General features: G+C 39.2%; 1 protein-coding gene across 8 annotated transcripts in view; it reads right to left on the bottom strand.

The window, feature by feature from the left end:
- Window positions 1-1567: 1567 nt before the first annotated feature.
- The window catches only part of ARHGAP22 (Rho GTPase activating protein 22), a 398531-nt gene continuing 383641 nt past the window's right edge, over window positions 1568-16457 (bottom strand). For all 8 annotated transcript variants that reach the window (XM_031956285.1, XM_031956287.1, XM_031956286.1 and 5 more), the window contains 2 exons: window positions 13623-14583; window positions 1568-2311 (listed from right to left, as the gene is read on the bottom strand). In XM_031956285.1, the coding sequence (XP_031812145.1) occupies window positions 2083-2311; window positions 13623-14583 (1190 nt within the window). In that variant the 3' untranslated portion in view covers window positions 1568-2082. The remainder of the gene's footprint in view (window positions 2312-13622; window positions 14584-16457) is intronic.

Genomic DNA, 16457 nt, shown 5'->3' with positions numbered 1-16457 from the left:
TTTCATAAGTCAAATGTGTTTATTTTGAAGACACTTTTCTACTTTAAATTATTCTAAACTATCACTGTTTAAACCTTTACCCCAGGTGTAATGTTCAACAATCATCGCCTACTTTTCTTAGTACATGACCTATATTTAATCATCTCTGAGCATGCTGAAACATTTGGGAGAATGTAAGCTCCTTAAGGACCAGAATACCTCATTTTTTCTTTTATATTCCCAGTGTCCAGCACCTAATTGCTACTCAGTAAATACTTACCTATTCACCTACTGGTTACTCCTCCACCAGAGATTTTTAATTTTCTTGATGCACCCATTATGAGACACTTCTTAAACACTTATTTAATGTACACAACTCAATCTAGCTTCTGTTCTTATATTTTCACCCATTTACATGCCAATGGAGTCTGTGGCTTGTCATTTATCATCCTTGTCATATCATTTCATCTAAAATTAACTCAATACATGTTTATTAAACACTACTTTAAAGGCAAAGTACTGGGGCTGGAGGAATATGTGCCATGATAAATATAATACCAGATAGGATGTGATGAGGCAAAGTAGAATATCTATTTTAGTTCTAGGAAAATTTGAGGGGGGGGATCCCAAGTCAGATATAAAATTTCATATATATCAGGTAAGGTGTGTGTGTGTAAGTGGTGGAGGGCATGACCCTTGCAAATGCTCATAGGTAGGAAATGATAGTATGTCAAGTTTGAGGAGTAAGTCCTCAATGCGTAGGTCCAATGTGAACAAGGTAGACTAGCCCAGAATAAGGCTTAGTGAACCAAATTATACCAAAGTATGGACTTTGAACCAGAGAACCACTAAAGGTTTATATATTTCTTTAGTTTTGTTTTTAACAGGGGCATTCGCAGAAGTGTGGAGGATGGAACACCTGATCAGGTTTAAGGTTTTTAGTCCCTTTTAAAACATAAGGCAAAGGTGGGGAGAAGGTTATCATAATAAGTATCTTTTATATCTCATTATGAAAGAGCTCACTGAAAACTTCTCAGGGGACAAGTTTAAATAAATAGCAAAAGAATACTGTGGCCTGGAAGAAAGGAAGGAGACTCCAGTAAAGGAGAAGAAAGGGGCCTGCTCTAAGCAACCTTCACAATCAGAATCATTGCTGGGGCAATGACTTTCGGGCAACATAGGGCTTCCTGAATGCCTGACCTCTATCACTATTAACCTCAAGTGAACTCTCAGGAAAACCATTTTTCTGCCAGGGAAGGAATGGACTCTGCCCCAAAGATACCTCCTCAATCACCTATCTCTGGACTCTGTGCCACCTGCTGTTACCATGTCACCCAGTGTAAAGAATGTTAAGTAGGCTGGCAGCCAACCCACCAGACCCAGCCTCCAACCATTTGCCACTTGGTTTTATTCAGAGAGAAGAGGGAACCATCAGGCACTGAGAGAGGAGACCTGGGCAGAAGCCAAACTCTGCAGTCAGGATTTACATATCCAGCCCCCCTGAAAGAAAATTTAAGTTAATTTTGGCAAAAACACATTTATAATGACCCTAAAGAGTTAGAGAAAGGACTCTGGCATTGAAACGACACATTTTTAAAGCAAATTTAATAAAGAATGCAAAATATCCATGTCCCACTTCATTCAATACAGGAAGTATGTGCGACCATGATGGAAGAGGAAGGGACTGCCTTCCTGGCTGCCTGGGGATGCAAGAACAGGCTTTCCCCTTGGACATCCTTCAGGCCATTGTATAGAACCCTGGTCTCCAGCTTGGTAAAGGTGCAGTAGAACAAGTTCAAATCCTGAAGTTATTATAATGGCAGATGATGGTCCCTGGGACCCCAGAGAGGGGGAGCACCTCATGCCCCTTGGAAATAATATTTACTTTTAATTTTCACACATAGTCTTCAGCGGTCCTTTAATTTCCCTGATACAATATATAGCATTACAGAAACCGGGACAACGACAGCAAAAGAGTATGGGATTCCTTCAGTATTACTCATTATTCATGAGTGGACAAATACCTAGGACAGCAGCTCTGCAGGAACAAGAAACCAGATCAAACAAAATGCAGAATTAAACTGGATATTTTTTTAGTTGCTTTTACTTTGGAACCTTTGTGCCTCTTGACCCAAGAGTTAAGGTGCCCAGGGTAGAAAAGAACTCTTCCATTTCCTTCTGGAGAAGCTGATTTCTTTTCTCAGCATCCTCACGTGCCCGCTCTGAGTTTCTCAATCTTATTTCCAACATTGTGAATTTCTTCCTCTCTTGGTCTAAGTCTTCTTCTAATCGGGCCATCTGTTTCTTTAAGCCGGAACTGGCTTCCTCGATTCTTAAAACCAAGAGAAGAGACATGATTTTAGTCTTTGTCCCAATAGACTACAGAAGCAGTTTTGTATTCCTGGCTAAACCTTTTCTAATTTGTGTTGGGGCTAGCTCACCGAAAAAGACTCTAGAGATGATGGGAAAATTAAGCTCTGCCATTAATTCACTAACATTCTGTGGCTCTCTTGTGACCCTTTAGACATTCAGCAACAGACCCCAGTATCATAATTATTTGTTTACAAATTCACTTCCTCCTTGAAGTCAAGGACCCATCTGCTTCATTTTTGTAACTTCCACATATATAAAATGAATGTCCATAAGCTGTTATCCAACAAATGCTTGAAAACCTTCATGAAGGGGAAGGGGAAAACTCATTCCTTCTTAAGATGTCCCATTCCACTTTTAGGAGGCTGTAATCATTGGGAAGCATTTTCTCTGACATCAGACTTAAACTGATCTCTTCACAACTCTCTTATTACTCCTAGCTCTGCTATCTTGGGCAAAAAGAACAAGCCTAATCCCTCCTCTATATGACACCTCTTAAGACACTAAAAGACAGCTATTGTGCCCCATCCAAACCTTCTATTCTTCAGGTTTAACATGCTCAGTTCTTTTATCTGATCTTCCAAGTGACCAATTTAAAGCTTTTCCTCATCCTAGTGGACCTCCTCTGGGAATTTTCCAGCTTAAACTTTCCTTAAACTGAGGTACCAAGAAACTCTATTCTCTGGATGAAGTCTTTAAAAAGGCAGAATATAGTGAACATCACCTGGAAGTTATGACTCTCTTAATTTTGCCCAAGGTCCTATGAGTTCTTTGGCTATCATATCACACTGTTGCCTCTTATTGAAATTGCAGTCTACTAAAAATTCCAGATCATTTTTAGACTAGTGCCCCAGTGCTTAGCATCACACTTGGCTCATAGTAGGTGTTTAAAAAACATTTGTTGGTCAAATGATGCTTAATCATACCTTTCCTATCTTGTAAAACTGACTTTTTTGGGTACTTATATTATGCTGGTTTTCAAAATGTTTTCCTCACAACAATCCTATGAAGCAGACAGTGCAAGAATTATCTCCATTTTACTGATGAGTAAACACCCTAAATAAGATAAAGTGTTTCAGCCAGGATTATACAGCTAATAGATATTTGAAGTCTGATTTACACCCAACTCTCCTAATTCCAAGTCCAGCATTATACCCACTATTCTACATTCTAAGTTTAAAGGAGACTCTAGTCCTGTTTGATCAGAGTTGGTGTGGACCTCAGAAGCCATCTAATTTAAACCATTCCCATTTCATCATACTCATTGGGTGGTCCTTGAAGAGAAATCCATGAACTAGAAGGGATAATTAGAGCCAAATAGAAAAATCATTCAGAGATTCTCCTTGGAAAGACAAAGGGGAAATCTGTCAGGAGTATTTTAGTCATCTGCCTGATGACAATAAGAAACATCATTTCATGGGGCACTTGGTTGTCTCACCTTAAAGTACTCATGAAGAGCACATGCAAAAAAGGCCACCAAGGTAGATCACTGAAGACTTGTATATATGTATCAACATTTGTAGCAGAGGATAGAATAGAGGAATTCAACAAGCAGCCTCAGCTCCTCCAAATCAAATCAAAAATTTTTGGCATTTTGTGAAGATATATGAAGATGAGCAGAGATGAGGTGAGCAAAAAGTGGTTGCAAAATATGGTTCAGGTTTAAGAAATTAAGGAGGCCAAAAGTTTGTTGATAAAAAAGAAGCCTCATGCCTGCATTTCATGAATACTCTTTTAAAAAAGCAAACCAGAGGGTGCTGATAATCAATAACTACTATCACAAAAATCAGACAGAAAATGATTACCAGTATGCAAGACACATCAGAGAAGGCTGTCTGTGTTCAGATCATTGACCAGTCATAACAAAGGTCATTATCAATACCAAATTAGGAGAATAAAGATGAAAAGTCAATGTGTAGAAAAGTCCAAATGACCAATTTAAACCAACTGTTGTTGCCCCTGAAACTTGAAAAATATACAAGAATAAAGGCATTGATTCTAAAGAATACTATTCACCAACTAAAGCTGATGGGATCCCAAGGACAACAAAAGAACCTAGAAACCACCTGAGTTCCCAAACCTTGCCATCTTGACCCTCTTGCCAAGCAGAGACATACAGCCAAAGAGCAGTACTGCTTTGGTCAGTTTAAATTTTAAACAAGAAACCAAAAATACTGTTTTACTATTTCCATCACTAAGGATGATGAATTACTAAACTGGACTTAATACTCGAGTATCTCAGAAAGTAGCAAAGTTACTAAAGAGGATACACTTGGTAAAAGTAGCTGGATTTGATGAAATACATTCAGAAGAAATCCATATTAGAAGCAAAAAAACCCAAGATCAATATTCATCCTATCTCAATGAAGGACTTGAAAATGATGGAAAAAAAATCACAATCCATTAATATTACCACAATTATTTTCTAGTGTTCAAAAATATTTATGAAAATGAATTAAATATTCATTGGGATAGACTTGGAGAAAATATTAAAAGGAAGCAGGCAAGCTTTTACTGCTGATTACTACAAAAGAACATATTGCACAGTGTCACAGTTGACTCAGACGTTTGGAAGATATAGGATTCAACCCTAATTATCGATTTTAAAAATGCTTTTGATTCTGTAGAGAAAGGCTGTCTTCCATTAAGGTTATCTCCAGAGCATGGGTTAAGATCATAAAACATTCCTTGATTAATCCATGAAGAAAACTTTGTTCACTGACTTTCTGATCACTGTTATCAAGCAGGACTTGAAACTGGGAGATATGCTCACTAAAAGAATTCACCACTGGCATGGGGTCTTCAGCACAAAGTCTCAATTGGAACTTATATTTATATAATTCCTTAAATGATATTCTCAAATTGCTACTGTTAACAATTAATATTATAGTGTTCTCATTGATCCTGAACAATACAGGATCCTTCTACAGATGTTCAGATGAGATTGGCTTAGCAATTCACAGTGGGTGTAGAATGCAAACTACTGAAATGATGAGTGGTAACTGAATGGATCAAAGATTAATAGACTAAAGGCTGGAATGGACATTGGATGGAAGCCTTTTGGTTCAACTCTTGCATTTTAAAAATAAGGAAACTAAGGCAGCTAGGTAGTGCAGTGTATGGAGCACCAGCTCTGAAATTAGGAAGACCCAAGTTCAAATTTGGCCTCAGACACTTAACATTTTGTAGATATATGACCCTGGTTAAGTTACTTAACCCCCAGTTGCCTCAGCAAAAAATAATAAAGGAAACTAAGGTCTGGAGAGGCCAGATTATTTGCTCAAGAGTCACATAGCTAGGATTAGGGGACAAGGTTTGAATTCAGGTCTTTTTGATCCCACTGCCCTATTATATATGTTCATGATATTTTGGACAGGAGCCACAGATACAGCATAAACTGGCTCCATGATTGAATAAGAGGCCAGAAATAGATTGAGTCTATTCACTGGGAATCTGTGAAATATTTTCAAGGATCTCAAGCAGTTCCTTGCCACAGCAGCCTATCTTTCAAACTCTAATATCCTTTAGTCACTGCCACAAGGCTGCAAAATATGGCAATCTATAGTCCCAGAAGAGTCAAAATTGCAGGTGACTCAAAGGATAATTGGAAGTAGCTAAGTGACTGAACGGATAAACTACCAGGTCTAGAGTTAGAAAAACTCATCTTCCTGAGTTCAAATCTGGCCTCAGATACTTTCCAGCTGTGCAAGCCTGAGCAACTCACTTAACCTGTTTGCCTGTTTCAGTAGCAGTGCATCTCTGCCAAGAAAACCCCAAAAGGGCTCACAAAGAGTTGGAATGACCGATAGGTCTGCACAACAAATGATAATCGAAAGAATTATGACATGAGCAGTTTGTGGCATTCTATCAATGATACATGTGGTTTAAAAATCAAGGATGAATAGGGAGAAAAAAGAGCATAAAATGAGAGTAAGAAAAAAAACAGAGAAATAGTCTGAGTTTTGTATTACCAATGAAAGAGTAGAAGAATTAAAGGAATACCTACACCTTATCAGACAGACCACCAATGCAGGATTAAAGGTAAGACATCATTAAGAATTCCATAGAATGAAAATGTGTAAAGGGGCTGGCCTCTGTTCCAATGGAGTCCTCACAAGAGAGTATGGAGCACTGCATCCATATCAGAGCAAGATATAAGATCTATATACAGCTACATATATTTTATGTAGCATTATTACATAAACATATATAATACATAAATATATTTGAGCATATAGGGCGACAGTCAGGTGATTTTTGATTCTGGCATGGTAGGTAATATTGAACAATATATAAGTTATTGAACAGGGGAAATCTAAGATCCTACTAATTTGACCACAGTGTGCTTTATGACAGAGAGTGGAAATCATTTTAAGGCCAGCTTGTAGATTGGTACAGTAATTCTTAATATCAGATGTCAAGTGATTAGAGTTCCACATGTAAATATCCTCTCTACCTGCCTTTCTACCTTTGGGGATCCATTAGTTTGGTTCTTCTGCATTTCTATTAATGCTACCCTTAAGGGTAGGGTAATGAAAGCAGGGTACGCATTCAATGGGGAAGAAAGCTGCAGAATAGGCTGCCAAAGACAGCTCCCCTCATTTGCCTTGATTGCTGGGAACCATTCTACATAAGCTAGAAAGAGAGCAGCTATTATGCCACCCTAGATAATTCCATCATAAGAACATGGAATTAGAATAACAGGGCCTCAGGAATAACCCCATCATTTTACAGAGAAGTGGTGTTATGTTCCAGTAGAATTCTGGATTTGGAGTTAGAAGGTCCAGGGTCACATCCCATCTCTAACAAGTATGACTTGTGTGGCTTTGGGCAATTTACTAACCTCTCTGGGCCTCAGTTTACTCATCTGTAAAAATAAAAGATCTTATTGAGAAACCTTTTGCTCGCCAGATCTCTGACCTTATCTCTGAAAGGTCACATGGAATAACATTAAATCTAGAATTTGGTTCCATTTCCTCTGGCATGCCATGATGAGCTTGTGGGGGCTAAGGGAGATATTCTTTAATTTTTAAAGGAATGATTCCTTTTCCTTTGTGTTCTGGGCCAAGGGACACTAGTTCATTTTCAGGGCAACTTTACCAAGGCCGTTTCTCCTTTCCAATTGCTGTCCTGCTCCCTTATCACCAGGTGATCAGAACACAAGGATCACTTCATGTTTTCCTAGTCATTCCCAGGTCTATTCTCTTCTAAGCCTGAACAATTTCTCTGGGCCTGGAGACCAAGATATTTCTATAGCTGTAACTACTTCCTGCATACATACCAATTATCTGTAGACATATACCCATGATATGTACAATCCTCCCTACCACACACCTAAAATTCAGGTATGAACTTGAAGTACCTCATAATCATTACTAATTTCTGGATCATTCACCCTTCTCCTTAGATGTTGTTTTACAATTTAATAATAATACTATTTAGCACTTTTCTTGCCTTTTAACTAGGCTATTTTATTATCTCATAAACCTCACTTCACACTACCTTAAGAGCAAATTGGGCAAGGGTTATTATTCTCCATTTAACTAATGGAGAAACTGAGTCATGGACAGGTGAAGCAGCTTGCTCAAAGTCTGTACCAGTAAATACTTGCAGAGCTCAGAGAGTGTTAATGCTAGAGTGGTAGCCCTGGAAAATTAGGGCTGGCACTGTAGCATTGGTTTCGCCGTGCAAAGACCAGCCAATGTTTTGGGGGTGCGGCCAAGAGTCCTTAGACCCAACGCCAAGTTTTTCCACTGAATTTCCTCACCAACAGTGACACATCCTCCCTGAGGAGAGATGACAGCTGCATTATATCTGTGTGGAGAGGGAAGGAAGGGGAAGCCTGGCCTGTGTATGCATGCGACATGAAGTCTACTCCATAGTTTTCATCTGTCACTCATCCCTGCCCCAAATGTCAAGTTAGCACTTTAAAATCTTCAGGTCATGCTTTCTAGAATCAGCCCCTTAAAGGAAAAGTTCTGTCCAGATGTGGGATGCAATTAGATTCTATTATCTGTGTGAGCTGGGGGAAGGAGAAATTAAAAGATCAAGGGAAGAGCATGACACTGTGAAGAACACAAAGAAACCACCCTTCTTTTCACCACTCCTTGATAATTCTTCCTTCTACCTGGTCTTTGGAAGCAAAAATCCCTTCCTGGAACAAACACTACTCTGGCCACTGGCAAACTAAAATTTTTCAGGCACTTCCTAATGGGGACTACAGGGCTCAGATCATGTTTATATGATATATGTTATGCTATATTGTAGCAGTCATAAATGATACTACCTATTACTTTCTACATAGTTTTGTATCCCCCACTCAGAAAACATATACTGTATCGAGCCATCACTATTCCACTTTAGTTACCTTGGGTCACAAAGATTCAGTTCATTTTTTTCTATGGTTGGAGCAGAATCAGTCTTGTTCACTGTTTCCCTTAAGTTGGGTCCTAAATGACCCCATGGATACCACAGGTTATCTATTTGTGATGATCACTAAAAACAGTTTGATACATGAAGTGACTGGGGTTGAGGGAGGTTAAGTCATTTGCCTGATATCACAGAATTGGATCTGGACTTAGCTGGCTCTCGAGCCCACATTTCTTTTCCTCTAGTTCTTTGCCCATGTGGTCCTCTCTGCCCAGGGTCAATGGCCATTGCTGGGGAACTTCTCAAATGAAAGCACTTTTACTGTCTTTGACACCTGTCAGGTAATTAATTTGACAATGTCTACTAATGTGTCACTTCAGTCTATCTAACAATTATTATTATATCCTCTGTGCTCCTAATATACATCCCTTTGTTTCCCTTTCTGCTGTTCCCTATGTATCTGTGCTCCTAATATGTGCCCCAAATAAGCCCTGCAGCTTTTCCTTTTGTGCTGTTCCCTATCTATCCATGCTCCTAATATATGCCCCAAATAAGTCCTGCATCCCTTTCTTTCCCTTTCTGCTATTCCCTAAGTACAACGTATTCTTCTTTATCCTCTTCTGTTGAATTCTCAAGTTATCTTTTAAAGCCTAATTAAGATGTCACCTCATCCATAAAAACACCTTCGATCCTCTGGTTAATATTTAAGCATTTTGAACCTCACATGGTACTTTGCTTCCTAAGGAAAGGCACAGTAGGTGCTAAATAAATGCTTACTAACTCGACTTTTCATTTCTGTTAAGAATGGTCTTGTTCTTTCCCAGGCCCATTCTAATATGATTTGGATCTCTACTGACCACTTTTATTATACTTTTCAGAACATTTATGGTCTTCTTAACAAATTCCCTACCTTCAGACTTTTCTGCCCATACTCTTCTCATCTTCTTGCTCCAATTTAATCCTGGCATTTTGGGAATCTTTTCTATTGGTGGCTTTCCTTCCACAATCCTTAACTTATAGGGCCAAGATTTGGCTTTCTTGTTCTCTGCTTGTTTCTGCCAGACTTTCCACTTCTACCATCACTCAAGGAAATTCAGGCAATTTATCTACATCAGGGCTTCTTAAACTTTTTCCACACGTGATCCCTTTTTGCCCAAGAAAATTTTATATAACCCCATCTTTGTAGGTATAAAAATCAAACATTTACTGATAAATCATAATTTGCCAACCCTCACATTCAGTTATGTGACCCCAATGAGGTCGTGACCCACAAATTTAAGAAGCTTTGTTCTACATCACTCTTTTCTTGTCTTTATTGCTATCATGTATCCAATTTCCTCAGTAACTTTAGCACAGGGATCAGCTTTTTACTTTCTACTGTTCCTGCCATCATCCTTTCAAAGGATGTTGATAACCTTGGCCTCTAAATTTCTAAACTCCTCAATCCCCCAAATATTCTTTTCTTCTCTGATTTTAGTCACACAACTACATGGTCCAAGATTCTGAACTTTGAAATGATACTCTCCCACCACAATCGTCCAGCTTTTCTCTCAATCACTCTAAACCAGATCTTTGCTTTCACTGTGATTTCTTGATCCTTGACCTTCTTATTCTCCCAGTTACTCTGAACCATTATGAAATGACATACCTTTATAATCAGCCTTCACTTTATTAATTAATGACATACCTTCTTAACCAGCCTTGACTTTATTGGTTCACTTTAGTAATTCATTGGCCATCCCTCTAAGCCTTTTTATCACTGGATCTACTAATCTTCAATCTTAAGCAATCCTCAACACCTGGTTTTTTGGTTTCTGCTCCTGGGCTGTTGAGAACCACCAGGGAAATTATTTAAAAGAAACTGATTTCAAACACTATAAATTTATAGTGCTTAACTTCAGCTGGCTTCTCAGTGCTTCTCAGAAATCCTTCTACTTTATTCTTAATAACTCCTTACCTCATTTCCCACAGCTGTTGTTCCAAACCTTTTCATCTCTCATCAAGTCCCCAACTACCCTCCCACTTCTGCATTTATTGCAGATGACTTAGCCTCTCATTTCATTCAAAATTTGTCAGAATCATTGCTTATTGTCTTCTTACCTCTTTTATTAGAGGAAGAGGTATCTCTATTCTTTATTAACAAGGATCCCTTTACTTGGGGCCTTTGATCCCATTTCTTGCAAACACAAATCAAAAGAAAGGATCCAGGAGGAGGAGATGGTCAACAATATCAAATTGTGCAGAGGTTACGGAGGATAAAACTTTTTTTTTTAAAGACTAATAGATTTGGTGATTAAGAAGTCATTTTTAAGTAAAATAAATGGTGAGAATAGGAGTCAGATTACAAAGGGTTGGGGGGAAGAGAGGGTTGTAAAGAATGGTTAGATACAGAAACTACTTTTTTAAGTTGTTTAGCCACAAAAGAGAATGATAGGTTAACTAGATAGGGCAAGCAAGGTCAAGGAAAGTGAGTTTTTTAGAATGGGAAACATGAGCATGTTTCTAAGGCAGATGAGAAGAAACCATTAAAGAGGAAGAGCTAGAATGAGAGAACAAAAATGATTGATGGCTTTGATAGTACTGACTCCATCTCCTTCTCTCTTTCTGGATATTCTCTTCTACATTGGTTTCTGAGATTACACATTTTCCTGTTTCTTCTACCTCTTTAATTGGTGAAAATGTCTTTTCTACTGAGTCTTACCCATCATTCTGTCCTAGACTCTTTCCTTTTCTTTCACACTCTCCTCTGACATCACCTAACATTTGTTCACAGGCAATGAATATTTGTTCTTTATCTCTATTACTGATTTTCTTGAGATATATTTTATATTTCCAACTGCCAAGAAGAGTCTTGAATATATCACTAACAACTCATACAACATCTTCAAAGAGAATAATTTACATGATGTAATAGAGAGTAAGGGACTTAGGGAATCATTAAGACCTTAGTTGAATCTTCTGACACTTATTAATTGTAGATCCCTAAGCAAGTCAACTAATCTCTCTCTGCTTCAGTTTCCTCCTCTGTAAAATAAGAATACTGGACACAAGGGCCTATAAGATTTCTTCCAGTTATAAATCTGTGATCCTACATCAAAAATATTCTAAAAAACATTCTCAAATAGTATTCTCCCACCTGATTTAATATCTGTCAACACAGCATCATTTATCTGCTCTCCTATGAATGCAACTTTGACAGTATTATCAAACACCTTTCAGAGCCAATCAGTTACCAGTCCTATTACTTCTGCCTTCATGATCTCTCTAGAGACTTCCCCTCTATTGTTCATTATTTCTATCTCAGGAGAGATCTCTCAGGATTCAGAGGTCAATATTCATGAGGAAAACTATTGGGGAAAAGGTTAGAGTAATTCTTATTTTTCTTGGAGATCAACATCTATCAAAACCATTCTCCTCCTTCAAAAGAAAATCTGATTCTCTCCTAGAATTTAAAGGTTCTATAAATTTTTCTCTACTAATCATTTTCCTATCTTAGTTTTCAGTCCTAATAATGTCCTATGTTTCTTTGACTCATTAAATTACTGCCTGGAATTCAAGATGGCAACTAAAGAGCTTCCTAATATCTGTTTTTTTTTTTTAATTCTCTATTATGATAATAATAAAAAATAAAAATGACTCTGAACAAGTCATTTAGCTAAGGATCCCCCAAAAAATTGTGGAAAAGGAGCTGATTTGACCTGATATCAGGATAATTACCCATTATCAATGAAATACTGACATCACCACCACCCTTGCTTAGACTTTTATATCTCCTATAGTTCCTAAAACAGTTTTTTCATGACAGCTCTGTAAGGTTGGCAAGCAGAAGTTATTACCTCCACTTTACAACTGAGGAAACTGAAGTGAAGTGACTTGGTTATGAGGCTAAAGTCCCAAAAATCAACAGCCATTTATTAAGTGCCTAGTATATGCTAGGCACAGTGCTACCAAAAAACTAAGACTTGAACCCTATTCTTTTGATGGTCTCTGTAAGAAACCCTAACATACATCTCCAGCCATGAAGAATACCTTCCATCACACATCTCCTACGAAGAGACCCTAGAATATCGCCCATCTCCACATTGTGCCAGCCTGCTTAGCATCCCCAGGGAGCTGAGATCTCTGCTGGGCAAATTCCCATGCTCTATTGCCACAGTGACTCAGAATAATGAGGCTGGAAGGAACTTGGAAGAGCCAGAGAGATCACTCCTTTTCCACTGGGAAGAACTATATTTAAGCTAGCCCAGACATGAGAATCTATCCAGAAAAGACAGTCCCCAGCCCCCACACTTCTAGAAATCTCCTTTAGGCACCAAAGAATATGAGACAGATGTTTTTATGATGATTTCAGAGTTCTGAGTTCTCAGATCAAAGGTGTTCTAATAAACAAAAGCTATTATTCATTTAGCATTCATTCAGCAACTTATTCACTGAGCTGGGTCTACCATATGAAACCATAATGCTAGGGGCGGATAACTGCCTATACAAATTATATGGGAACCTAACTTTTTTCCTTATAACACACACCAGGAAAAACTCTTGAAGTGCGACTTCACTTGGTTTTTCTGTCCTGAGAATCTTTCCCCCCTGGAAAATGAATGAACTTCTGCCTTTAGGGACCAGCTACATGGTCCCTGTAGGAGGGAAGGGGTTTATACTAGTGAGAGGACCTGAAACCTTCCTAGGTTGAAGCAAATGTTCTACAACAATTTTCTGTTGTACGCAAGGACCCCAAAGCAACAAGACCTTATACATCCAATGATCAGAACCCAACTGCCTGTGCTGGAAATATTCAAGGTTCACTAATCTTAAGATTGTCATGATCTGTACCAAAACGGCTCCCTGATGCCAGGCTCAAAGCGACAGCATCACGAGCATCCCAAGGCTCATGGGGGGATATTTACCTTCTCAAACTAGTCTCATATTCAGTTTTTTGTTTGCTTAGTTCTGCCTTGAGCTCTGTGACCAAGCTCTGCAGGGCATGAGAACACTGCACTGAGTCCCTGGACATGGTGTTAAAATTGTTCCCCTCGCTGCTGCTGCCGTTCAGGGTGCTGACGCAGACGGCCAGCCTCTCAGTACTGTCCCCCAGTTCTGTCAGTTTGATGTCATTGCTGGAAGCTGGGGAGCCTTGGGGTGGCCATTCGAAGCGGGCCGAGTTGCAGGGTGAAGAGCCGCTGGCGTAGCAGACTGGGCAGTTGTTGACTGAGTCTACCACAGAGATCTCGCAGGAAGAGGTGGACCAGGCCATGCTGGCCACACTGTGGGCACTCGTGGAAGGACTTCCTGAAGGGACGTTGTCATAGGTGGAGAGTCTCTGCGGTAAGTTGGAGTCTTTGGCCCTGTCGCCAGAGGAGGTCCGACGGTGACCTCGAAGGGAGGACAGCCCATTCATGAGCCAGTTTCCACTGCTGGGAAGAGTATTGATGTCCAAGGAAGAGCTGACTAGCTTAGGGCTCCCCGACTTGGCCCCCGATTGCCGGAAGGAGTACTTCCAGTTGGGCAAAGTTTGGACCTTCTTACTGGGACTGGTGGCGGCTTTGTTAGGGCAAATCTGGGTACGCCGACTGATCCGCTCTTGGGTAGGCTTGGGAAGGGTCCCCACCGTGGCACTGTCCAGGGAACTGGTCCTCTTAGAAGGTCCATCAGTGAGACCGGGAGAGTTGGTCTCTTTCCAGCCTTCCTCCACATGCTCCTCCAAGATCCATTCTGCTGCGCTACGTGGAGGGGCAGATTTGACTTCTGGCTTTGGGGCTGGGGTATCACTGGGAGGGACATCACCGGAAACATCGCTGTGGGCAGCACTGAAGAGCTGGCTGTGCTTGCTAATCAGGATTGTCATGAGATGCTGGACAAGGGATGTACCTGGGAGGAAGCAGAGGGAGATTGTGAGGGCTTGAGGTTCCCGCCATGATGCAGGAGAACTTGCTGGTCCACCCCCATAGAAATAGCAGGCAGAATGCAAACTAGAAAAACTAGACATATACTTGGGAATTTCCACTCTGGAAATAGTTTAATATACATGTATATTTGTATTTATGTGTATATACATATATATCTGCATTTATGTGCATATATACATGTTACATATACATATATATTTATGTATATATACTTATTGTGTTTATATATAACATGTTAAAGATACATATTTGTGTTCATATGCATATATTTTTGTATGTACACTTAATATATACACATACAGGAAACTATACACACATATAGTTTTACAATATTAAAAGTAAATGGAACTAAGCCTTCATTGACACTTATATACATAACACATTCTTAAAAATAAATATCTCCAAATCCACATTTCCTAGAAGATACCACCATGAATGTTCTGCTGGCGAGCCAAAGTCAACCTATGCAATATATAGGGAATTGGTGGTACAATAGATGGCAGAGTGCTGGACTTAAAGTCAGCAAGTTCAAATCCTGCCTTAGTTACTAGTTAGTTATATAACTTCTTTACCTCAGTGTCATCCTTTGTAAAAGGAAGGAGTTGGACATAATAGTCTCTCATTTCCTCTTAACCCCAAATCTCTAAGGATGCTAGTGGAATAGTAGAGAGAGCTCAGAAAGACCCACACTCAAATCCAGCCTTGGAACTTACTAGATGTGTGACCCTGTCTCAGTTTCCTGAATCATAAAATGTGGATAATAATAGCATCTATCTCCCAGCATTGTTGGAAGGATCAACTAAGATAGCACCTATAAAAAGGAGCTACCATAGGGCCTGGTACATAATAGATGTTTAATAAATGCTTATTCTTTCTTTCCCTATACCAAGGTTACTATGGGAAATATGTAAAAGTTCTCCAAATCTGTATGTTGGAGTGCCATGTAAGTCCTCTGTAAATGTTTATATCCCGTAGCCAACTAGGATAGTAACAATTAAGTATGAATGATACTTTGATTACCTGTCTTGCAAGGTTCTTAATTCCAAAACTGCTTTGTAAACTTTAACGTGCTATACACACTTAAACTCTTAATATTATTATTTTAATCAGACCTGTAATTTAATCAATGTAGACTTTCAGTGAAGAACTTTCCTCTAGCCATTCAGATCAGCACTTGCTCTGGAAATTCTGTTCTTGGAACACAGCTAGGAGGCACTGAGAGAGATTAAGGGGAGTACCAGGCTCTGAACCCATACTTCTTCCTGATACTGGAGCCAGTGGTTTATCCACTATGGTAGAGGTCAGCAAACTGTGGTCCATGAGACCCAATCTGGCCTGCCTCCTGTTTTGGTATGGCCTGCATGCTGAGAATGGTTTTTACCTTTGGTGGATGGTTATTTTTGTACTGTCCAAGAGTTAAGACTACTCAACCCGAGCTGCACAAAGCCAAGCTTTGGGTTAAATTTGGTTCCTTCCCCTCTCCCCATTCCTGGACAATAGTCATCTATACCACCTCACCATGGTATGTTGCTTTTTTGTTGTTATGGATGTATATTTTTTATAGGTAAATATAATTATCACTATAGCAATGGAGAAATTCCCAAAGGTTTGAAATTAAAGGTAAAAAAGATGTTTGGTTCTTATCATCTCAAACCTTGGGCAATACATAAATATCTAACCTTACTTTCAGATGCATAATGGGGAGCCAATTTTAGATTCAAAATTCTTTAAATTTAATCAAGTGATACATAAAGGCTGGAAGTTTGTCTGCTGGTTTCGATGAGGTCTCCCTTTTTAAAAAACTATATCCTGAATGAGATTTCCTAATTATTCTCC

This window comes from Sarcophilus harrisii, chromosome 2, assembly GCF_902635505.1.
Source record: "Sarcophilus harrisii chromosome 2, mSarHar1.11, whole genome shotgun sequence".
Taxonomy (NCBI): Eukaryota; Metazoa; Chordata; class Mammalia; order Dasyuromorphia; family Dasyuridae; genus Sarcophilus; species Sarcophilus harrisii.
The sequence above is the reverse complement of the archived record's forward strand: the minus strand, read 5'-3'. Positions and strand labels throughout refer to the sequence as shown.